Source organism: Mus musculus, chromosome 4 (genome assembly GCF_000001635.26).
Source record: "Mus musculus strain C57BL/6J chromosome 4, GRCm38.p6 C57BL/6J".
In the NCBI taxonomy this organism is placed as follows: domain Eukaryota; kingdom Metazoa; phylum Chordata; class Mammalia; order Rodentia; family Muridae; genus Mus; species Mus musculus.
In genome coordinates this window covers 6,265,176-6,289,856 of record NC_000070.6, presented here as the reverse complement: position 1 = coordinate 6,289,856, position 24,681 = coordinate 6,265,176, and the positions used below count along the sequence as shown (strand labels likewise).

At 39.0% G+C, this 24,681-nt stretch overlaps 1 protein-coding gene across 1 annotated transcript, besides 5 other annotated features; it reads left to right on the top strand.

Moving 5' to 3' along the window:
• Positions 13,907-14,257: a promoter, noted in NCBI's record as "-309 to +47 promoter". NCBI's record gives the evidence for it as "EXISTENCE:reporter gene assay evidence [ECO:0000049][PMID:15349898]".
• Positions 14,009-14,037: a protein binding site, noted in NCBI's record as "HNF-6-206-194". NCBI's record gives its function as "required for promoter activity" and the evidence as "EXISTENCE:protein binding evidence [ECO:0000024][PMID:15349898]".
• Positions 14,152-14,170: a protein binding site, noted in NCBI's record as "site I". NCBI's record gives the evidence for it as "EXISTENCE:protein binding evidence [ECO:0000024][PMID:10777541]".
• Positions 14,153-14,168: a protein binding site, noted in NCBI's record as "site I". NCBI's record gives the evidence for it as "EXISTENCE:protein binding evidence [ECO:0000024][PMID:12117567]".
• Positions 14,153-14,168: a protein binding site, noted in NCBI's record as "site I". NCBI's record gives the evidence for it as "EXISTENCE:protein binding evidence [ECO:0000024][PMID:12117567]".
• Positions 14,225-24,245, top strand: Cyp7a1 (cytochrome P450, family 7, subfamily a, polypeptide 1). The gene is made up of 6 exons (NM_007824.3): positions 14,225-14,365; positions 16,033-16,273; positions 16,967-17,553; positions 18,611-18,741; positions 20,626-20,801; positions 21,349-24,245. The coding sequence occupies exons 1-6, from the start codon at positions 14,286-14,288 to the stop codon at positions 21,643-21,645; spliced, it is 1,512 nt and encodes a 503-aa protein (NP_031850.2). The 5' UTR covers positions 14,225-14,285; the 3' UTR covers positions 21,646-24,245.
• The last annotated feature ends 436 nt before the right edge of the window (positions 24,246-24,681 follow it).

The window sequence follows — 24,681 nt, the reverse complement described above, 5'->3', positions numbered from 1 at the left end:
TAGAATAACATTTCTGTAGAGCTTCTGGGAAGGATTTCACAAAGGCCACTCTTCCTGAAGGAAGCTCACATCCACAGCCTCACAAGCCACTGCATTCATGTTGCGACTTAGTAGATAGATTGAACTTCCTAAGACATCCAGCAGCAGAGGTCAAAGCACATAGCCAACCCATTTACATTAAGTTATATAATATTAACTATTCATGAGAAAGATTCTAGCAAGTGTCAACAATATGCTCAATTATAACGATGTCTCTACTTTATTTGTACCTGCAAACGTATATGGACAAAAGCCCTATGAATTTCATCAATAACGCAATAGGTTTAGATTTCACAGTTCACTTCAATTAGATGAAATAACTCATTCAGATGTAAAAGTCTATGGATGTGTATTAGAGCCTTTTCTGTTTCTGGGATAAAATGTCTAACGTATTGTTCAAAAATTTAGCCCCAACCCAGAGTTTCTACTCTAACTTTGACCATGTATTTCTAGATAAAACATATACATACAATGTTTATATTTATAATAAGGTTTTTTCCCACTGTGAATGTAACTTTTATTCTCCTTTTTTTAAAATTAGGTATTTTCTTCATTTACATTTCAAATGCTATTCCAAAAGTCCCCCCACACTCCGCTATCCACCCACTCCCACTTCTTGGCCCCAGCGTTCCCCTGTACTGAGGCATATAAAGTTTGTAAGACCAATGGGCCTCTCTTCCCAATGATGGCCAACTAGGCCATCTTCTGATACATATGCAGCTAGAGAAATAAGCTCCAAGGTTGTGGGAAGCTGCAAACGCCATTACAAGATGGCGCTGGCTATCACTGGCCACCACCCATGAATACAGGTAAACAACCAATGTGCGCATGTGCATAAGAGTTTTTTGCCGAGTCACTGCCTGGCCCGATGCATATTAATGAGGTACTGGTAGCATAACCAATCAGGTATGGACACGTCACTCCTAGGCCTATATAAGCAGTGCCATTTCTGGGGTTCGCTCTCTTTCACCTATGCAGTCAATGCTCTCCCAATAAACGTGTTGCAGAAGGATCCTGCTGTGGCGTTTTTCTTGCTGGGGAGTCAGGCATCTCACACAAGGTTACTGGTTAGTTCATATTGTTGTCCACCTATAGGGTTGCAGTCCCCTTTAGATCCTTGGATGCTTTCTCTAGCTCCTCCATTGGGGGGCCCTGTGTTCCACCCAATAGCTTACTGTGAGTATCCACTTCTGTGTTTGTCAGGCACTGGCATAGCCTCACAAGAGACAGCTATATCAGGGTCCTTTCAGCAAAATCTTGCTGGCATATGCAATGGTGTCAGCATTTGGAGGCTGATTATGGAATGGATCTCTGGGTATGGCAGTCTCTAGATGGTCCATCCTTTCATCTCAGCTCCAAACTTTGTCTCTGTAACTCCTTCCATGGGTGTTTTGTTCCCAATTCTAAGAAGGGGCACAGTGTCCCCACTTTGGTCTTCGTTCTTCTTGAGTTTCATGTGTTTTGCAAATTGTATCTTATATCTTGGGTATTCTAAGTTTCTGGGCTAATATCCACTTATCAGTGAGTACATATCATGTGAGTTCTTTTGTGACTGGGTTATCTCATTCAGGATGATACCCTCCAGGTCCATCCATTTGCCTAGGAATTTCATAAATTCATTGTTTTTAATAGCTGTGTAGTACTCCATTGTGTAAATGTACCACATTTTCTGTATCCATTCCTCTGTTGAGGGACATCTGGGGTCTTTCCAGCTTCTGGTTATTATAAATAAGGCTGCTATGAACATAGTGGAGCATGTGTCCTTCTTACCAGTTGGAACATCTTCTGCATATATGCCCAGGAAAGGTATTGCGGGATCCTTCGGTAGTACTATGTCCAATTTTCTGAGAAACTGCAAGACTGATTTCCAGAGTGGTTGTACAAGCTTGCAATCCCACCAACAATGGAGGAGTGTTCCTCTTTCTCCACATCTTCGCCAGCATCTGCTGTCACCTGAATTTTTTATCTTAACCATTCTGACTGGTGTGAGGTGGAATCTCAGGGTAGTTTTCATTTGCATTTCCCTGATAATTAAGGATGTTGAACATTTTTTCAGGTGCTTCTCAGCCATTCGGTGTGGGGAGCGGGTGTGGCGGCAGTCCCAAAGGCGCCAGGGACTGCAGCTAAGTCATATGACTTGCACCTGACTTCCTCATATAAGACACAAACATCTTGAGTGCTGCGCAGGTGTACCAGGATACAGGTGAATCCAATTTGGTGGAGATTTGCCCCTGCTGCCCTGATTAGCTGAAGCTGCGTGCCTGGTGAGGTGGCGTGGCCTGCTGTGCGTGGATGGGAACTGAGAGTATAAAAGAGTGAGAGGCCCAGGGTTCGGGGGAGATATAAAAACAAGGGAGATATATAAACAAGGGAGATATAAAAACAAGGGAGATATAAACAGGGGAGATATAAACAAGGGAGATATATGGAGAAAGAAGAAACAGGACTGAATAAATGTGTGCAGAAGGATCCTGTAGCAGCGTCGTTCTTCCTGGCCTGTTGAGTGCGCGCAACAAGTGGTGCCGAAACCCGGGACAAGAAACATCTTCAGGCAAGAGCGAAGACCCCCTGCTACAGGGAGGATTCAGAACTGCATAACGGGGAAGAAGGGGTTAATAAAGGTTCCTGTGAAACAGACTGTTGAGAAGGATCTGGCGTGGATTCAGAACTCTTCAGCTGGGGAACGGTACTGATGAAGAGAAAGAAGAAAGATGAAGACTGAATAAACTGCTGTTAGAAGGACTGGTGGTCGCGTCGTTCTTGCTGGTCGAGAGCGGGCGCGACAATTCGGTATTCCTCAGGTGAGAATTCTTTGTTTTTAATAGCTAAGTAGTACTCCATTGTGTAAATGTATCACATTTTCTGTATCCTTTCCTCTGTTGAGGGACATCTGGGGTCTTTTCAGCTCCTGGTTATTATAAATAAGGCTGAGCCCCATTTTTAATGGGGTTATTTGATTTTCTGGAGTCCACCTTCTTGAGTTCTTTATATATATTGGATATTAGTCCCCTATCTGAATTAGGATTGGTAAAGATCTTTTCCCAATCTGTTGGTGGCCTTTTTGTCTTATTAACAGTGTTTTTTGCCTTACAGAAACTTTGCAATTTTTTTAAGGTCCCATTTGTCGATTCTTGATCTTACACAAACCATTGCTGTTCTACTCAGAACATTTTCCCTTATGCCCATATCTTCGAGGCTTTCCCCCACTTTCTCCTCTAAAAGTTTCAATGACCCTGGTTTTATGTGGAGTTCCTTGATCCACTTAGATTTGACCTTAGTACAGGGAGATAAGAATGGATCAATTTGCATTCTTCTACATGATAACCACAGTTGTGCCAGCATCATTTCTTGAAAATGCTGTCTTTTTTCCACGGGATGGTTTTAGTTCCCTTGTCAAAGATCAAGTGACCATAGGTGTGTGGGTTCATTTCTGGGTCTTCAATTCTATTCCATTGATCTACTTGTCTGTCACTATACCAGTACTATGCAGTTTTTATCACAATTGCTCTGTAGTACAGCTTTAGGTCAGGCATTGTGATTCCACCAGAAGTTCTTTAATTATTAAAAGAGTTTTTGTTATCCTAGGTTTTTTGTTATTCCAGATGATTTTGCAGATTGCCCTTTCTAATTGGTTGAAGAATTGTGCTGGAATTTTTATGGGGATTGCATTGAATCTGTAGATTGCTTTTGGCAAGATAGCCATTTTTACTATATCCTGCCAATCCATGAGCATGGGAGATCTTTCCACCTTCTGAGATCTTCTTTGATTTCTTTCTTCAGAGACTTGAAGTTCTTATCATACAGATCTTTCACTTCCTTAGTTAGAGTCACACCAAGGTATTTTATATTAGTTGTGACTATTGTGAAGGGTGTTGATTCCCTAATTTTTTTCTCAGCCTGTTTATCCTTTGTGTACAGAAAGGCCATTGACTTGTTTGAGTTTATTTTATATCCAGCTACTTCACTGAAGCTGTTTATCAGGTTTAGGAGTTCTCTGGTGGAATTTTTAGGGTCACTTATATATACTATCTTATCATCTGCAAAAAGTGATATTTTGACTTCTTTTCCAATTTGTATCCCTTTGATGTCCTTTTCTTGTCAAATTGCTCTGGCCAGGACTTCAAGTACTATATTGAATAGGTGGAGAGAAAGTGGGCAGCCTTGTCTAGTCCCTGATTTTAGTGGGATTGCTTCCAGCTTCTCACCATTTACTTTGATGTTGGCTACTGGTTTGCTGTAGATTGCTTTTTATCATGTTTAGGTATGGGCCTTGAATTTCTGATCTTTCCAAGACTTTTATCATGAATGGGTGTTGGATTTTGTCAAATGCTTTCTCCGCATCTAAGGAGATGATCATGTGGTTTTTTTATAAATAAGTTTGTTTATATAATGGATTATGTTGATGGATTTCCGTATATTGAACCATATCTGCATTCCTGGAATGAAACCTACTTGGTCAGGATGGATGATTGTTTTGATGTGTTCTTGGATTCGGTTAGCGAGAATTTTATTGAGTATTTTTGCATCGATATTCATAAGGGAAATTGGCCTGAAGTTCTCTATCTTTGTTGGGTCTTCATGTGGTTTAGGTATCAGTATAATAACTCTTAATCAGCACAAGAGCTTGGCAAATATCTATCCTCTATGCTATTACGTCTATTTCCCAGCCAATAATCCCATCAAATGATTTGGCATGTTTCATGTGGGTTGCTGCTCTTAACTCCAATTACCCACCCCATATAACCATTATTTTATGACTCCCCTAACCCATGGTGACTTTCTGCTCTCTCTACCTTCTCCTCCTCCTCAAGGTTCTCCTCTGACCCCAAGTCCAGTAACCGTAAACCCTTTCTATATCTCTTTTGTCTAGCCATTGACTGTTGGCATCTTTATTCACCATTCTGAAGTAACCTGGGGTCAAGATCACATAAAATCACATTGGTCTATGTGCAGACTCTTCTCTGGTTCAACCAGGATTTGTTGGCGTACCATTTGGATTGCAATACATAGCAATAACCAAACCTCAACATGAAGGCAACTTTTAAAAGCGTTTAATTTGGCTTATGGTTCCAGAGGGATATCAGATCACCCTGAAAGTGTCAGCGCAACAAGTGTCAAATGTTGCAGTTAAAAGAGGGAGCTCAGAGCTCACATCTTCAACCTGTAGCATTAAAGAGAGTGCAGTAACTAGAAATGGTGTGATGTAAAATATCAAGTCCACCCCCAGTATTTTCTCCAGCAGGGGAGCATTTCCTAAATCTCCCCCAAAGATACCACCAACCAAGAAGGATTGATTTCTCTGACTTAAAGCCTACATGATTGCTGTTACATGAGCCAATACATGATGAAGAAAAACTCTATAGGTAAGCCTTCAGATGCCTCAACCCCTGGGTTGTATGTAGTAATGAATGCTCATTATACAACATTCATTGATGTGGATGGGCCTGGTGCTATTTGTATGTTGACGCTAATTTCGCTCTCCTGGGAAGGTTTGCGGACGAGAAATGAGTCATACAAAGCTTACTTCTTGTGAACCAATCCAGTAATGAATACAGGAGCCAATCACTGGGCGAGTAGGCGGGACTTCCAGGTTGGACAGAGGAAGAGAGGAAGCCGGAAAGTTAGGTCTTTTTGGACAGTGATAGCATGAGGACGAGATGTAATTACGAGTGTCTCCAGGTTTCAATGGCGGATCTGTCAGGATTCACCACCAGAGGATTTAGATTTAATAAGGCTTACAGGTTAGGATTTTAGTTGTGCCCAGAGATTGAGTTACCATTGTTTCTGAATTAAGTCTATGTGGTGTTTTTCCTTCATGTGGGATTTGACTGGGTTCAAGAGAGAAAGGTACTGTGGCAAAGCGTGGGTTTGCCAGATGTGCACTACAAAGGCCATGGGGGATTTGAAGCATGGTGTTGGTGTGGTAGATCTGCCAGTGGGAACTTAGCAAGCTGGGTGGAAAGGTTTTGGAGCACTGAGTCAGCGTCTCAACGAGATAAAAATAGGTCAGCCATTGCTTGCCAGTATATGGTGGGCCAGGCCATTGGGACAGAGGCTCAAGCACGGGAAGATGCCGGTTCATTTTTTAATATTTCCAGCAACAATTCATGAGTAAATTTTTATTTGTTTATCAACTTCTTTTAATTTTAATTATGAGATTTGCTTATGTCTTTGTGTGAGTATGTACATGTTCATGCTGATTTCCAAGAAAATTAAATTGTTGTATTTTCTTATAGCAGGAATTATAGGAAGTTGTTAAAACCTTGCCTTTTTCCTGGGAATGAACTTTTATTAATTGCTTGGGCATGTCTATCGTGATGTAAATATTTTAAAGTGTTTTATATCATCTTGATGTCAGTAAATAGGAAAAAACTTAAACCAGATAAAACCCTATCCATGTAAAATTTTGCCCTATCCATGAGCTTGTTTATTAAAAAAAAAATCTGTTTCATCTCTTCTCCATCATAGCCTTGAAAGAAGTAAATTATTAAATTATTAAAGTAAATTATTAAAGAAGTAGTTGTTTGTATTTTGAAACCCTTAGAATAGATATTAATGTTTGTTGTATGTGTGGCAAAACAAAACAAAACAAAACAAAACCCAAATAAAACAAAAGCCCGGAACCATAAAAACCAAGTCTGGTAAAATGAAACAAACAAACAAACAAACAAACAAACAAACACAATTCAAGCATAATTTTAGAAGTATAAATGTACTTGTCCTAGAAGGAGGATTTAAGTAGGAAACTTTGTAAAATTTCTGAGAGCCTTTCCTAAGTGAATTGTACTGAACATCTAATGGAGAGCCAGTAGCAACCTTTTGTGAACTCATCAGTAATTTGAAAGAAGAAACTTCAAACCCATCATACCGAGGCAGTGCTACCTCGGGCTGGGGAGGTTGAGTAAGTTTGGCCCCACATAATCCTGTGTTTCAATGGTTCCTTACTGGAGGAGTTGTGACCTTGTTGGAGAAAGTCTGTTACTGTGTAGATGGATGGGCTTTGAAGTCTCCTAAAGGCCCTGCCCAGTGCAGATGGATCTCCTTCTGCTGCCTGCAGGTCAAGATGTAGATCTCTCTACTCCATCTCCTGCACCATGCAGGTCTGTATGCTGGCGTGCTTCCTGCCATGATATTAATGGTCTATGCTTATGAAACTGTAAGCTAGCCCCAATTAATTGTTTTTCTTTATAAGAGTTGCCTTGGTCATGGTGTTTCTTCACAGCAATGAAACCCAAACTAAGACATACTTATTACTAAAGTCAAAGATACTATATATGAAACCCATTCCAAAACAGTGTCCCTAGTGCACATGGATGGAGAACTTTTCCATAAACAAATTTAGCAGCCCAAAATATCCTTATCCTGACAAGTAGGATTTATCCCACCAATAGAGATACCCAAACAAGTAAAAGGAAACAACAAAATACTTCCCAGTAACATAAGGGGAAAACCACGAAGAATCTCACTGACAAAGAAAACAACACGTCAAATATTGCACACCCTTCTATGAGAAACACTTTACAAATATGAAAACAATATCTACAAAGAAGACCTCAAAATACCACAGCTGATACACTTAATGTTAAGACTGAAATATTTTCTCCTAGACAAGGATATCTGTTTTCACCACTTGTCCCACACTTTACTAATAGTTGTATCTGGTGTAGCTGGACCAGAAAAATAAAAGGAAATAATACTCTCAAAAAATAAATGAGCTTCTTTATTAAAAAAAAAATCTGAAGAATCTACACAATAGCATTTAGAGCTAAGTTCTTCAGAGTTAGAGTATGCAAGATAAAATTCAAAAAATTCATTCTACTTTTATAATTTCTGTACAGTAGCAATGAACACTGTAAATGGAGTTACAATAAAATTCCATGTATGACAGTGTAAATAAGAATAAAGCACTTAGAAATAACTGTAATAAACTATACAATAAAAGCTACAAAACATTATTGAAAAAAACCTACAGGAAACCCAAGCAAACAGAAGACTTGCGTTCCTGAATCAAAAGAAGCTTGTTCTGCTCGACTGTCCTCTCTTCAAATTGATCTAGATGAGAAATTATATATAATCAAAGATGATCCTAAGATCACGTGGAAATACTAGAGATGCAGAGTACTCACTAAACAATCCTCAAAATAACCTCTAAAGTTGACGGTATGAGGAGCCTTATATTTACTGATGTTAAAGCTTAACACAAGTATACCCTAACTTGTACCAAGGCTGTGCACTACTAAACATTGATAAGCTGAATAGAATTGAAGTTTCAGAACACAACTATTTATAAAGGTTTATATATATTATAGGTGAAAGTACTTGTCTGTGTGAGTTTGTGAGTTCCACATATAGGCAAGTGTCCATAGATGTCAGAATATGGTATCAGATCTCTTGGGACTGAGTAGGGTTGTTACCTCCCATGCAGCTGCTGGGAAACAAACCCAAGTCCTCTGCAGGAGCAGTGAGTGATATTATTCACTGAGCCATCTATCTAGCCCTAAGCTCCACATTTATAGTCAACCAATGTACACAAATGTCTAAGAAACTTTCAATGCGGGATAGTGGTGGACAGATGCCTCAGTGGTTAAGAGCACATGTTGTTCTTGGAGAGGATCCAACTTTGATTCCCAGCTCCCACATGACACTTACAACTGTCCATATCTCCAGTTCCAGAGGATCCAACACCCTTTTCTGACCTCTAGCAGCACCATACATAGATGAGGTGCCCAGACATAAATGCAATCAAACTTTCAAGTACATAAAATAAAATCATCTTTATCAAAGCTTTCATTAACAAAGGAAAGTGTTTTTCTGCAAACAGTGTTGTGACAGCTGGATATCAATTAAAAAAATGAAGCTGAACACCTATGCCATGTCATGTACAAAAAAAAATCACAAAATTAATGAAGTCTAAATTTAAAAGAAAAACATTTAAAAGCCATGAGAACAAAGTGAAAGTATAAATCTTCATAGTCAAGAATTAAGAAATATCTTGATTGTGGCATTGAAAGACTAAGCAGCCAGAAAAATTATAAATTATACTCCATTGATGTTAAGTCTTGTGTGCATCTAAGGACATTAACAAGGCAGTAAGAACACAATTTACTTCCGGTAGATCTGTCTGTCTGTTCTCCTGCCTGCCTGCCTGCCTGTCTGTCTGTCTCTGTGTGTGTCTGTCTCTATTTCTGTCTGTGTTCTCACCTTATGACATTCATTTGGCTCCATCAGTTTGACGGTATAGTTGAGCTTTATAGACTAAGTTAAGATTGGGATGGGAATTATCATGAAAGCAAAGGAAAGACTTAACCTTGATTTTAGTAATTTCGTAAATATAATTTTCCCTGGATGCAGCATAGCACAGCAGAGATGGATGTGGGCTTTGTGCCAGAGTCTCACAGAATCAGGCCATTTGCAAAGAGAGACAACAGCACTCATCTCACAGTGCTATCATGGCGTTAGGGAGGCAAGACACTGAAGGTCTTGGCAGAAAACATTAATGCTTTGCTTTAACCTTTCCTAATAATAGAAATGATGCCAGAAGCCAGGCAGCATCCCTCCTAACTTTTGGTTGGCTATATCCCTATGGGGAGTCTATTTTGTCTGTTTATCACTTATCTCCAGCATCTAAGAAATACCTTTCACTAAGCAGGTGATAAGTTAATGTGAACAAAATGCATGGAATAAATACTAATTAACATATAGCTAGGTACATGGCACATTACACTGTCCCACTGGATTAAGGTACCCTGTACTTCCCTTAAACTTAAGTAGTTTCCAGTGACTCACACACATATATTTTTTTATACTCGAGTTTTACTAGATACCTATAATTCTAAAACCAGGCAGTTATGATTCAAAATTTTATTTTCTTTCTTTTTTTTTTTTAAAGAAAAGTTTGTGCTATATAGTCCTGGCTGGCTGGTACTGACTATGTAATCCAGCCTGACCTTGAATTCACGGTAATACTCTTGCTTGTGCATCCCAAGTGCTGGGTTTAAAGGGATGTGCTACCCTGCTTAGATAAAATTATCTTGGGAAGCGGACACAAGTAGTTCTTTTCTATAGCTTCATACAATTTTAACTCAAAAGTGAATAGAAATATTTCCCAAGAGCTTATTATAAATGTCGCTAGGTAATCACAGGCAGATTTACTACCCCATCCTGGGATGCCCTTCTGCCAACTGGCTCTGGGATAGGCACCTCACATAGAGTTTTCATTTTGCAGGCATGGAAAAGTTGAAGAATCTCCTTAATTCAGTTCACTTGCACTCCATCATAATGACTTGTGAACTCAGAAAAGCAGTTAGTTTGACTCAGTTGTTTGATCATATTGATAATTAACTTTATTTAAAGCAACCAACTTGCTTTGTATGGTCTTTATTCATTCTCTCTCTCTCCTCTCTCTCTCTCCTCTCTCCTCTCTCTCCTCTCTCTCTCTCCTCTCTCCTCTTTCCTCTCTCCTCTCTCTCTCTCTCTCTCTCTCTCTCTCTCTCTCTCTCTCTCTCTCTCTTCTCTCTCTCTCTCTCTCTCTCTCTCTCTCTCTCTCTCTCTCTCTCTCTCTGGCCCACATATCCCACGCAAGTGTTACCACACCTGAGCTCTACTCCCGCTCTTACAATATTGTATTTTTTAATAGGCAGTTCAATCAAATGTGCCACCAGAATATGTATATCGACACCTTTTCTTTCTGCTCTTCTGTTGTATCAATTTGTTTTTCAAACATTTCTTTTTTCTTGCATATGTGTACTTGTCAGTGTGAGTCTGTGTACAAAACATGTGCAAAGATATCCACAGAGGCCAGTTTCCCTGTAGCTAGAATTACAGGCAGTTGTGAACTTTCCTGTGTGGGTGCAGGAACCAAACTAGGGTCTTCTGCAAAGGATCTTAACCACTGAACCACATCTCCAGCCTGCTTTGCTCATTTTTGTTGATGATGATGGGAAACTGGGCTTAGGCCTTATATTCTCTGAGGCAAGATCAAGTTCTTCCAAACTGCAGGATTTGTGGTGTTCTATAGTATCCTACAGAAATGGAAAAGAGACTGACCCACTAGAGATGCACTGGAGTTGAAATAAACACAACTTGGCATGCCAGGACTTTGGACAATAATAACCCTGCCTTTTAAGGGCACCTGTCTACACTGCTGCAATAGAAACGCCAGAGGTCAGGGTCACAGCTGTTATGTTTTACACTGTGTTCCCAGGGTTAATTCAGTATTTACCATGCAATAGGTGCCATGGTGTGTGTGTGTGTGTGTGTGTGTGTGTGTGTGTGTGTGTGTGTGTGTGTGACAGAGAGTGAGAGAAAGGCATAGACAGACAGACAGAGACATACAGAGAGAATTAATAAAATTTTACCAACTAAAATATGGCATTAAGGAAAAGGAGGGGGAAAAGTTGTATATTCAACATCATAAAGTACCAGAACTAAGCTAAAAATATACCCAGATGTCATCATACCCAGACATGAAACTTGATGCTCTGTATTTATCAGAAAATTGTTTATGTATTCCCTTTCAGTCTACTTGTAGTTGTTAGGTTTGACAACCATTATAAGCATTGGCATTTCCAGTCCCAGGTTAGAAGCTTTGCTAGATGCTGTTCATGAATACAGAGCATCAGTAAGAATTGGACTTCTTAAATGAAAAGCCAAAGCCTGTGTAACAAAGAAAACTGTCATGTGTCTATATGTCCATATGTGTGCTTGGGTGCTTGACATGGAGAAGGGGTTACGATTGAGGGAGGAACAACAAAAGGACAGGGTAGGGGACATCAAGATAAACACCCGCCAGGGTGACTGGAATGAGTCTGCACTGTTATGAGTGGATGAAGAAGGCAAACCTTAGAATTTTCCTGAGGCTTTGAGAGTGATTGTCCCTTATTTGCACAGAATTACAGATTCATGGGAAGTTGTAAAGAGAATACTAAGAGGCCACCTATGGCCTTTCCTGTTTATTTTTGTCTTCTGTGATTTATTGAAGAGGGTTAGAGACCTGGATTGCTTAGCTATGAGGTTGTTTCTTTACTTACTTGGCTGTGGTTGGATGAGTTAGGGCGAGGCTCTTCAAGGGCCATTTGAGAAGACGATGTGCTATTTTATAAAAGCAATATAAATATACTTAATGTGCACAAAGCATTAGGAGGTTTAAATAGATTCTGAGAAAATCTATCCTACTGCATAGCAACTGATGTTAATGATTATAGTCACAGACCACACAATGAAGGATCTGTAGGCTCTGTTTAGGGAGGGGAAAAAGCTATCACATCTATAACAAAAGCTAGGCAGGACTCAAATGTCCACCAGTCAAGAATTAGTTGATGGGCTGAAGCAATGCCTTAGCAGATAAGAGCACTATGTGCTCTTTCGGAGGTCCTGAGATCAATCCCCAGCAACCACATGGTGGCTCTCAACCCTTCTTTTGGCCTTCAGGCATATATACAGACTCATGTACATAAAATAAATAAGTCTTAAAAAAAGAATTATTTGAATAAGTTGTTCACTAAGATAGTTTTATTCAGATTAAATACATAATAATAATAATAATAATACACACACTATACAGATATGTATCCAGAGACATATTTGTACAGTTTATTTCTCTTTTATTGTTTTCTTTTCTCCCCTTTTCCTGGCATCGGGGAATAGAATGCACTCTCTCTGGCCTAGTGTCATACTCTACCTACTGCTTCTGCTAGGTGACCTGAGAGGGTCGCTTGGCTTTAAATATCAAAAATGCTGACGGCTTAACATCTACATCACTGATGTTTTCCTTTCTCCTTACCTCAGATTCTTATACTCAGCTGAGAAATTGACATTGTCCCTTGGATTTTCAAATGTTCAAAACATTACACTGGTATTTTGCCTTCCAAGGCAATAGGTCCAATCCTCTCTCCACTCTATATGAAGCATATAGAAGCAGCCCTATATGAACTAATTTTTGCTTATCTTCTAGTCTCTTTCTTAAACCCAACTCCATCTTCTATCCTCCATTTGTTCATTCTGTGTTTTAGCACACCAAGTTCATCCTCTCTCTGCTCAGGAACTTCACCTTTGCTGTCCCCTCTCCTGGAAATGTCTTTCCTTAGCTATTCTATCTCAAGTATCATCTTTTCAAAAAAGCTTCTCCTATCAACATATTTAAAGCCATATTTATCCCTATACACCTCATTTTATGGATACACAACACATATTTGCTGTCTCCCCATCAAAATACAATCTTCAGTAGAGAAACTCCCTGTCTTGTTAGTACCTGAAACCAGAATATCTTCAAAGAGTTCCTGGAACATAAAAATGCTCAATTAATATTTATGTTAAGTAGGGAGCTGGGGTGTAAATCAGCGGTAGAGTGCTTGCCTTGGAGGAGTGGGGCCATTGGTTCAATCTTCAGCACAAAATGAAAGATTATGCTGAGTAAAGTTGGGAAAGTTGTATACCAGTTTATGAGTAGTATAAGAGGTAAATTATGAATTCATATTTACTTTGACAAGAAGTGTTGTAGTCTTTATTTGAAATAAAAGTACATCTTAATTACAAATAAAAATTGGTAAAGAGTGAATTCTCAAGCTATGGCTGCCTAGAAGATGAGTGCTGGGAGGTTTTCTATTTCGACGATAGTAGATAGACTACATGAAGCACCTGTGGCTTTATAAACACACTGAACAATCAAGCAAAAACAAACAAACAAAGAAACAAACAAAACAAACTGTTCCACACCGTTCACATCCTTTAGGATCGGTTGCTGTATACTTCTGGAAATTAATTTAAATAATTTTCCCCAAAGGTTAATGACATGGACAGCCAGTATTAAAGCCAGGATGGAAAGCTTCTGCCTGTTTTGCTTTACAACACACTCCACATCTTTGGTAGGTGAGCTCTTCTGTAGTGTGTTTACTTCTTTTTCTACACACAGAAGCACAGTGTTAGCTGTTGTCCCCAGCTTTGAATGTTATGTCAGCACATGAGGGACAGACCTTCGGCTTATCGACTATTGCAGCTCTCTGCTTGTTCTGGAGCCTCTTCTGAGAAGATGGACTTAGTTCAAGGCCAGATAATGCTATTTTTTTCTTTTTTCTTTTTTCTTTTTTTTAGGAGGACAAATAGTTAGTGTTTGCTCTGGTCACCCAAGTTCAAGTTATTGGATCATGGTCCTGTGCATATATAAAGCCTAGTTAGAGCCACAGTTTCTGGACCGTCTTGCTTTGCTAAGCACAGATTCTCCCCTTGGGACGTTTTCCTGCTTTTGCAAAATGATGAGCATTTCTTTGATCTGGGGGATTGCTGTGGTAGTGAGCTGTTGCATATGGTTTATCATTGGAATAAGGAGAAGGTATGGAAACATTTTTTAAATTTGTCTTAATTTATTTCTAGTATTCAATACCTTCATGATTACACAGCATGAAAAAAATACTAGTACATTAGTACTTTTAATTTTAAATTTAAAAGACACATCTTTGACTAAATCTAACAAGATATAGATAGTTCCCCTTAGCATATTCACATTCACCACTGGTAATGCAGATCTTGTTAAACATAACTAAAAAATTACAAGTTTTTGATGCAAGTTTATGTATGCGTGTGTGGAGCAAACCTAAGCTGAGAAGAGTAATATTTAGAGGGGTTCTTTCTGTGACATGAACTGACTAGATGCTCTGCCTAAGCAAGTGTGCAGTCATCTGGGTTTTCTGCAGACTCCGTCTAAGCTTGGGTGAGAGCACAGAGCCTGAGTTTGTCTGCCTCTAACTTTTCTTTCCAATGTTAACCAACTGTGTGACTGGGAAGCTTTGGTGCCTGCACATGATATCATTTTGAATGACTCAAAGAACATTTCGGGGCAGGATATTTAGATATTTTCTGGACTGTCAACATCAAAATAGGACAATACCCCTGGCATTATCTTCAGAGAGGTAAACCAGTATGTGTTCTCTTAGTTTAAAAAGTGTTTCTTTGCCTCTTCGGCTGATAGTTACCAGTTTAAATTAAACAGCTTATCGTCATGCTAAGAAAGGAAATATCAATTATACTCAATTATTCTTAGAAGAGATGAAGAGATATTCTTCACCAATATCTTAATAGGCTAAAAAAACCCACTGTTTTAATAAAAAAGCAGGGTCCCCATCATCAAAAGAAGTGTCTACAAACTGTAGTTAGGAAGCTTGAAATAAATAGTAGAAAACACTAAATATATAATTTATTGGGAAATAAATAAGCTTATAATTTTAATAAAACATTTAAGAAAGAGTAAAAGAGTATTGGATTTTAGTTCATGGTTTGCCAATGTTTACTTGATCCAATTTCATTTTATAATGATCTAATTTTCCAAATGAGATTCCTATTCACTTCAAATATCATCTCAGAATAATAATGTTCTTTTTTCCAGAGTTGAGGATCAAAGGGAAGGTTTTATAAATGTTATCAAGAGCTCCACCATTGAGCCACACCTCCAGTCCTCAGGATGCTAGTATTTTAAATTCTGTAGATTGTTAAAACTTTAACACTGTAGCCCTTTCTGTCATTTGATGTTTCCCATCCTTAAAGAAAAAGAGCAAATGTTACATTATAGGCATTTAGGGAAATGATTCTTAGAAAAGTTTAATCATTAGGTGATACTTCGAGAGCAAGAATCTTGTTGGCTATGTTAACACTCTAAGCTCTGCCATTGGGAAAAGCAATAGGACATAGGCATAGAAAACAATTTATTGGGTTCTTGATGAATGTGTGAATACACACACACACACGTGTGTGTGTATATATATATATATGGAGGTGGATAGACTGATGGATGGGTTAATAGATAGATTCGTGAGTGGATAGATTTAGTAATCACCCTCACCAATATCTTAGTACACTAAAAAAGCCACTGTTTTAGTAAAAGAGAGGGGTCCCCATCACCAAAATAAGTATCTACAAACTGTAGTTATGAAGCTACATATGAAATAAGTACTAGAAAACACTGAACACGTAATTTTCCCAACCTCCCAAATCTGCGTCTTACAGGAAAGTAGGTGAACCTCCTTTGGACAACGGGTTGATTCCATACCTGGGCTGTGCTCTGAAGTTCGGATCCAATCCTCTTGAATTCCTAAGAGCAAAGCAAAGGAAACATGGCCATGTTTTTACCTGCAAACTGATGGGGAAATATGTCCACTTCATCACAAACTCCCTGTCATACCACAAAGTCTTATGTCACGGAAAATATTTTGACTGGAAAAAATTTCATTACACTACTTCTGCGAAGGTAATTAGTTACACAGACTGTTTGTTTTCTGGTCTGTTGATGTATGAGCATATTTAGTTGTTCCAGTTTTAGTAGGTTGCAGAATAGAGATAACATAAAATCAGAAAGTCTCTTAGTAATAAGTATTAGAAATTTTAGATAGATGGTAAATTTGTCATTGATTATTTCTGCGACAGAGGACACTGCATGAGTCAGGAAAGCACAGATTCATAACACCAGAGTTGCCTACACATCATCCCCAGCAGTGTGTTTGCACACTTAACCTTCAATCCACGCACACGTTTCATTCCTTAGAAGTAGGCCACATATTTAAACATAATTTGGATGCCATCAAGAATCTGTTCTAGAGAAAACAGCATTTAATGATTTTTTAAAAAGAGAATATTAGATATAATCTCTGTCACTAAGTAGATTGATGTCTGGTTAAAATGCATCCACAAAGAATATAGAGGCAGAGTAGTACAACACCAAAGGGTGATGGGCAGTCCAGAAAAGTTCCACTGTAAAGCTGGGGTTTAAACTTGACCCCAAGGGAAGAGGATGTCTTGGTTCTACTGTTGGAATGTACTGTGAAATCCTATTAGGGAAGGCCAGGCAGAGAAGTATGAATGTATTCTATCTTCCAGACACTCCCCAACACTAGCTAGCCCGAGTTTAGCCCCTCCCCGTTTCATGGTTTTTATTTTCCGCTAGGCATTTGGACACAGAAGCATAGACCCAAGTGATGGAAATACCACGGAAAACATAAACAAGACTTTTAACAAAACCCTCCAGGGAGATGCTCTGTGTTCACTCTCTGAAGCCATGATGCAAAACCTCCAATCTGTCATGAGACCTCCGGGCCTTCCTAAATCAAAGAGCGCTGTCTGGGTCACGGAAGGGATGTATGCCTTCTGCTACCGAGTGATGTTTGAAGCCGGATATCTAACGCTGTTTGGCAAAGATATTTCAAAGACAGACTCACAAAGAGCATTTATTCAAAACAACCTTGACAGCTTCAAACAATTTGACCAAGTATTTCCGGCACTAGTGGCGGGCGTCCCTATTCACTTGTTCAAGACCGCACATAAAGCCCGGGAAAGGCTGGCTGAGAGCTTGAAGCACAAGAACCTGTACATGAGGGACCAGGTCTCTGAACTGATCCGTCTACGCATGTTTCTCAACGATACACTCTCCACCTTTGATGACATGGAGAAGGCTAAGACGCACCTCGTGATCCTCTGGGCATCTCAAGCAAACACCATTCCTGCAACCTTCTGGAGCTTATTTCAAATGATCAGGTGACTAGTAATTTAAGTGTTTACTCCTCATGGTGATGTATAGTTCAATTTTTAGCTCAAAAACTGAAAAGACTTGTAGCTTTCTGAGCCGTCAATCAAGAAAGTGATACTTAATGCCAATGTTTAGCATGTACATAACAGAAGCAGCCTTTTGTAAGAGCACAGTCCCATCGAAGGGATGTCCCAGAAGCCACAGATCTCAGATAGCCTAGCACTCTGTCAATGCAGGTTCCCTGGCCCAGTCTTGCTCTTCACCCCATAGTATTCTTCTTAATGTCAAATTAAATTCATGACTGCAGTCTTCACCACCATATAAACATTTTAAATGATGACTGGCTTGCCGATGTGACAAGGGCAGTGGCTGGCAACGCCTTACTGATTTGAGCATTCCCATTTTCCTGCTGTCTCACAGGAATTCACAGCAAAGTAGCACCATTGATTTCATATCATATATGAGCTGCAGCCATATTTTAAGTCACACAACTACTTGTTAGTCAAACATTTCTGAGGCTCAGTTCACTGTAATCAGGTTTCACACTCAGCCTCAAGCCATTTTCCAGACATTGAAATGGAATATCCTTTATCTCACCATTAAAAAATAACAATACAAGTGGCAGCACAGTACTGACACTATGGTATGCATTGTAAGGATAAACTTTAACTCCTACTTGGGAATTAGCCAATCCTTGGTAATTGTATGTTAGGGGACATATTCCTTCTGATTTACTATGTTCATCATGTATTAGAATCATTAATTTATAGAGAGCTGACCAAAGCTTTGCTTTTACATAGCAAGGCCCCTTTAATGCCCCTGCATGAACTCAAGGACATGAATCCAGTTCAGTGCCCTTTTGCATACTCCCTGTCTGTCTCCCCTTGGCATACATACTCTTACACATTCCTATGACCCTCTCCCTTTGCACACTCCCTGGTACCATGATCTCTCCTTGCACAATCCTTACTACCATAACCACCTCATTAAAAGAAATGAATAATTCTTACTTGCTCGCAGATCTCTAAATAAGGACACCCCCCCCCCATATGTCTCCTTCCATAGGAGCCCTGAAGCAATGAAAGCAGCCTCTGAAGAAGTGAATGGAGCATTACAGAGTGCTGGCCAAGAGCTCAGCTCTGGAGGGAATGCCATTTACTTGGATCAAGAGCAACTAAACAACCTGCCAGTACTAGGTATGCTTGCTCTGCTACGCCTCATTCACCATGTCAGTAATAACAATGCTCAACATATACCTTGTGCGTTAAGCCAAGTATGTAGCACCTGCCACACAATAGGATAACTAGGGACATTTTCATTCGTGTCTACCCAGCAGGGGACTGAGACCCAGAGGGCAGGATGATGCCTGGGATCAGAAAAGGAAACAGTGGCAGCACTTCTGATACTCAGCCACTCTGTGACCTTTGAGTTAGTCCATCAAAACCATTAAGCTTAAGAATACAGGCAGCAGGAGTTAATGAGAGCAAGGTACCATCAAGGAAGAGTGATTGGGTTGGCTAGTTGGACTGAGCGAGGCTTTGCCTCCTTTGTCCCCATATTTGCTAGAATACAGAAGTGTCACGTGCTTATAGTAAAACAAATAGTAAACCAATGACTCACTGCAGTGAACACTTGCAAGAAAGCTATTTAGGTAAAAGAGTGTGCCAGACCAAGACACGCCTCAGCTTCCATGGAAAGATCAATAATAATAATAATAACAGCTATTTTTATTATTTTGATTCTTTTCTTTTCAAGGGAAGTCACAAGGCAGATGTGGAGGGATGGTGAGATGAGGGGGACTGGAGTGCATGATGTAAAATTCATAAAGAATCAAAAAAAGTTAAAAAATAGTGACAGAAATCTAGGTACGGTGCTGCCTGATGTAGGAGTCTTGGACACCTCCCCCTTCTCATTTGTAAATGAAGTGCTAACTATTTATGACTGCATATACAGTCGTGCCATGGACCCTGAGAACAAGGCAGCTGACGGTTAGAGGCCTGATGGCCAGATTGGACCTCTCTTAGACTCCAGCTATTCTGAGGTTTATATTGTTTCTGCATGCCTCTACCCAGAAGCAGGACAGCATTGTGCATCCTCAGATAACCTATGACTGAAAGGGAGATTTCCTAAACTTCCTAAAAATGGCACGTTCGTGAAATGATTGGAGAGACATTTCTTTATCAGTATGTTTAGTCTCCAAAGTGATCAACAATAACTCACACAAAATATTGATTACTAGTTTATCCAATATTATTAACTGTTCAGTGTTCTACGGAAATAATATTACTGTTCTATAAAGTGAGGGATAGCTATCTAGTTCTCATTGATGGTGAAGATTGATATATCAGATCAAATATTAACTTAGATCAGTGGTTCTTAACCTTCCTAATGCTGTGGTACTTTATGTTGTGGTGACCCCCCCCCCAACCATAAAATCGTTTTCATTGCTACTTCAGAACTATAATTTTGCTACTATTATGAGTTGTAATGTAAAAAGCCTATGAAAAGCTTGTTTGACACCCTTGCCCCAAGGGATCATGACCCACAGGTTGAGAACCATTGACTTAGATGCTCAGATTGAAAATATATTTCAGCTGAGTCACCAAGAACAGTACATTGGCAGCAGACACAGCTTTCAGTAGCGTTTATCCCTTAGCTTCCCATGTGCTTGTTTATTTATTTATTTTTTATTTGCTTGTTTTGTATGTAGGTTGTCAGAAGTATTTCAGGTAGTGTGTTATGTAGCCTGCAAGAGCATAAATTCAGGGCTGGGGAGATGGCCCAGCAGTTCAAAGCACTTGCTGCTTTTGCAGAGGACCCAGGTTTAACTCCCAGCACCCATTTAGAGGCCTACAACCACCCATAAGTCTAGTTCTGGATTATCCGACAATTTCTTTTGACCTGTGCAGACATTAGGCATGTGCATGGCACATGTGTATACATACAGGCAAAACAGCCACAAGCATAACAATGTATAAACTGAGACTATTTTAATGTATACATTATTCTCTCCTGTACTGCCATTTCGTTTCCTCCTTTCCTTCCCTCCCATCTGACTTCTTCTATTTAAAAATATTTAGATAGCATCATCAAGGAGGCTCTGCGGCTCTCCAGTGCATCCTTGAATATCCGGACAGCTAAGGAGGACTTCACTCTACACCTTGAGGATGGTTCCTATAACATTCGAAAAGATGACATCATAGCTCTTTACCCACAGTTAATGCACTTGGATCCTGAAATCTACCCAGACCCTTTGGTAAGTTTCTGCTCATCATAGTTCAGTATTATGGTGATATCCATGCAGGTTTAGATAAGGAATGGTTTTGTAGTGCAGCTTTGATTTTCTCATTGAAACCATAGTTATTTTCCCTGTCATTACTGCAAATATTCATGTTTGGACACTTTGGGTAGAGGCAAGAGTTTTAGTCCTTATATTTTTCATTTCATAGATCCTGCAAAGTTACCTTTGTCTTTTTCTTAAGAAAAAAAAATACCTTCTCCCAGATCCTCACTATTGGAGAATAATGTATCCAACTCCATCCTTCCAGTTTCTGTTTAGAACCCTTCTTGCTTCTTTGCCTATCTGAGGAATGAGTCCCCAGGCAGGGTAGGAGGTACCAAGAGCTACTAATTCCTCCTGCTCTCTTATGGTCTCTCCAGTGTCCTTCTGCTTCACAGCTGACTGTATGTAACTTGCTGAGGATGGCACGAGTACTAGAAACTTACCTTTTGGGTCTCTCAAGTGAAAAATGGGACAAATTTCTCTCAAAATATGTCATTCTCTTGTTGTATTTTTATTGTAGACTTTTAAATACGACCGGTACCTTGATGAAAGTGGGAAAGCAAAGACCACCTTCTATAGAAATGGAAACAAGCTGAAGTATTTCTACATGCCCTTTGGATCAGGAGCTACAATATGTCCTGGAAGACTATTTGCTGTCCAAGAAATCAAGCAATTTTTGATTCTGATGCTGTCTTACTTTGAACTGGAGCTTGTAGAGAGCCACACCAAGTGTCCCCCTCTAGATCAGTCCCGGGCAGGCTTGGGAATTTTGCCACCACTAAATGATATTGAGTTTAAATATAAACTGAAACACTGATATGTGGTTGGAAGAAGAGGACACTGGATGATGTAACGACTGCTGAGCGTTATCAGTAAACAGGCCTTTGGGACTAGTGCTCACTGAAGCCCCCTAGTAGCTGTATTAGTGAGAAGAACTCTGTTCTTACTGCTCACGTTCCTGGGGATTCGTGTAGCTGGGGCCTGAGTTTCATCACTTTCAGAGCAACGTCTTTTGTTTTTATTTTCAAAATGAAGATATTCCAATTGGCAGGGTTCTTTCCTAAGGAAATTGCTTTATATTTTTATGAAAACTACCGATTAATTATGGAAGTACTTCAAATTCACGTTTTAGTGAAATTATTAATTTTTCACTAGTAAGGTTCTTCATGTGTGAGTATATTATAAAAATGTTTTAGCTGATCATATCATGCTTTGCATAAAGGGAAAGGAAATTATTGTTCAGCTTTTTTTTTATGGTGGTGAGAGCTTGAAAATGATCTTACTATTCTAGAACTACTAGGGAAGTTTCGACATGCTCTCGCTATATTTTAATTTATTGTTGCTGGAGATTTTTATTCCAGTTTTGAACTACTTTATCTTTCCTTCTTTTTGACACACATACCAATAAGAAGAGCATTTTTCAGAAATTATAAAGGCACCTCCAAGAACCACACCATGAGTCTTTTAAGCCTTTAATTCCAGCTCCCATGAGGCAAAGCCAGGCAAATCTCTATGAGTCTGAGGTTATTCTGGTCTACATCAGCTCTAGACAAGCCAGGACTACAGAAAGGACCTTGTCTAAAAAGAAAAAAAGTTAATTTCTATGTCATATTTGATTATGAATCAACATGAAATATAAATTTAAAATCAGGACTCAGAGAAATGATCAATTAAAAAACTTAGCTATGAAGTATGTGGAGTTCTTTAAGTACAAGTTGACATTATATGTTCTTTTTTTATGGTTTGTTGTAGAAAGGCACGGAGAAAGAAAGAAGGTAGAAAGAGAGAGACACCGGCCATGGCCACGTGGAGAGAGGGGGGAAGGGAAAGAGAGAAGGAGGCCTAGAGAGTAAGAAAGGTGAGGGCTTAAAGAGCTATATGCTCTTTAAAAATGTTTTATGTTTTTATCTCTAAATGCCTTAAAGATGAAGAACAATAATGAAAGGCTGAGTAATAGTGTTTAAATACTGAGTGCAATAGTGCTTTAGTAATATACTTTAAAGAGAGTTATTAGCTATGTCATTTTTACTGAAAATATATTTATATATAAATTATATTTATCTTTTTCTTATACCATATATATAAAAATATTGTAACATTTAGTAATTTTAAAATTACACACCTTTCAGAAATTAACATATGAATGTTCGTGTTTTAAACTTTGAACAGAACATTTAAATTATTCATCTACTGGTAAGCTACAATAATTTTTCTCATATTTATTTAAAATATTCATATTTTCAAGAAATCCAAAAATATCCAAAGTAATCACTCAGTCAAATAGATCCCTAAGATGACAGTAAATTCAATACCATGCTTTTGTCTGCGAGGGCTGGAGCAGGGTCCAGTGGATGCTGTGCAGGTCCTCCAGCAGAGAGCTAAATCCACAGACTCCTCAAAATCTTAAAACCTTACCACTGAATACTGGCACAGAGTTATTACCTAGGTACGCTATGCTTCCTTCCTTTTTCATTTTGACAGAGGCCCATAGCATCCCAGGCTGGAACATTCCGCGTAGCTTAAGCAAGCTTGGAACTCACTGTGCTTCCTGCTTTGCCTTGTTATAGGAAGTAATTTTCAAGACCAAGAAAACTTAATTGTTTAGATGAGCTATAAGAAAGACACAATTGTGTTGTATACTAATCTGTACTAAGCTAAATTTGTTTTTAAAACAAGTTTTATGACTCCCTGAACTGAATGTATCCACATACCTTCCCATGGCTTTTTAAAAGCATATTTTTCATACAGAATGATGGGTCTCCTGGTGGTGCCTTCTTCTCATATTTTTATTCTTGTGAAGTGATGGCTAGCAAACAATAGCCTGTCAACCAAAGTTACTCTTCCCGTTTCTGTGCAGCCTAAGTGTTAAAAGTAATTTTTACATTTTTAAATGCTTAGGGGAAAAAAACCACATGTCTATTTTGTGTCATATACGAAGTATATGAAATACAGACTAGCAAACCCGTGACTAAAACTTTTATTGGGATATCAGAATCTGCCTAATTCTTTGCGTTATGTCTACAATTCCATTTTTTGACATGTGTATGTAGTGTGCATTTTTGTGGAAGCATGTGTGAGTGTGTGTGCACATGTGGGTAAACATGTGTGCATGTGTGTAGAGGCTGGAGGTGATGTTGAGTGTTTTCCTCCACTGTTCTCCCTTGAGGGTCTCTCCCTTGAGCCAGAGTCCAATGCTTAGGCTAGCATAGCCAACTTGCCGCAGTGCCCTTGAATTGCAGGAGGTTGCCACATCCTCCTGGCATTTACCCTGGTGTGAGATGAGCTTCAGAAGGGCAAGTGCTTTGTCTGCTAGTCTCAGTGTCTACAGCTCTTGCTGTGTAATTGTAAAGGCAGGGTAGTGTGACATAGACAGGAGGACACAGAGCTTACCATTTCAAAAATCAGTTTCTTCAGAGTAAAAAAGTAAAAAGAAAAAAAAAAGACAAAAAGTCCAAATGTTTGCCAGTTCTAACTGCATAGGAAACACCTGCATGCTTTTCTTAATTGAAATTTTTATTAACTTAAAATGCAGCAGTATCTGGAAAAATTTAAAGCATATGAGCAGAATTAATTTAAAAATCTATGGATATAGTTTTATCCAAAATATCAATTTAGGAATTAATTAAAGACTACACCATTCATTTCAGAAAAAAATTATTTGAAAAAGGCATCTACATTAAAAAACATTGATGTACATTACATATGTATGTGTTAAAATGTCATGTTAAATTATGTTTTACACCAGCTAAATATAATTAATAACAACATTACAATCCTCTAATATAAGGTAAAGTGGGCATGAGACAAACCACTGTGAAACTTTCTCAGGATTGCCGTGGTCCCATGTACCATG

Coding starts and splice junctions, on each gene's coding strand:
- Cyp7a1 (NM_007824.3), top strand. CDS start 14,286: ATGATGAGCATTTCTTTGATCTGGGGGATTGCTGTGGTAGTGAGCTGT. Junction 16,274..16,966: donor ATTACACTACTTCTGCGAAG/GTAATTAGTTAC, acceptor ATTTTCCGCTAG/GCATTTGGACACAGAAGCAT. Junction 18,742..20,625: donor AAACAACCTGCCAGTACTAG/GTATGCTTGCTC, acceptor AAAAATATTTAG/ATAGCATCATCAAGGAGGCT.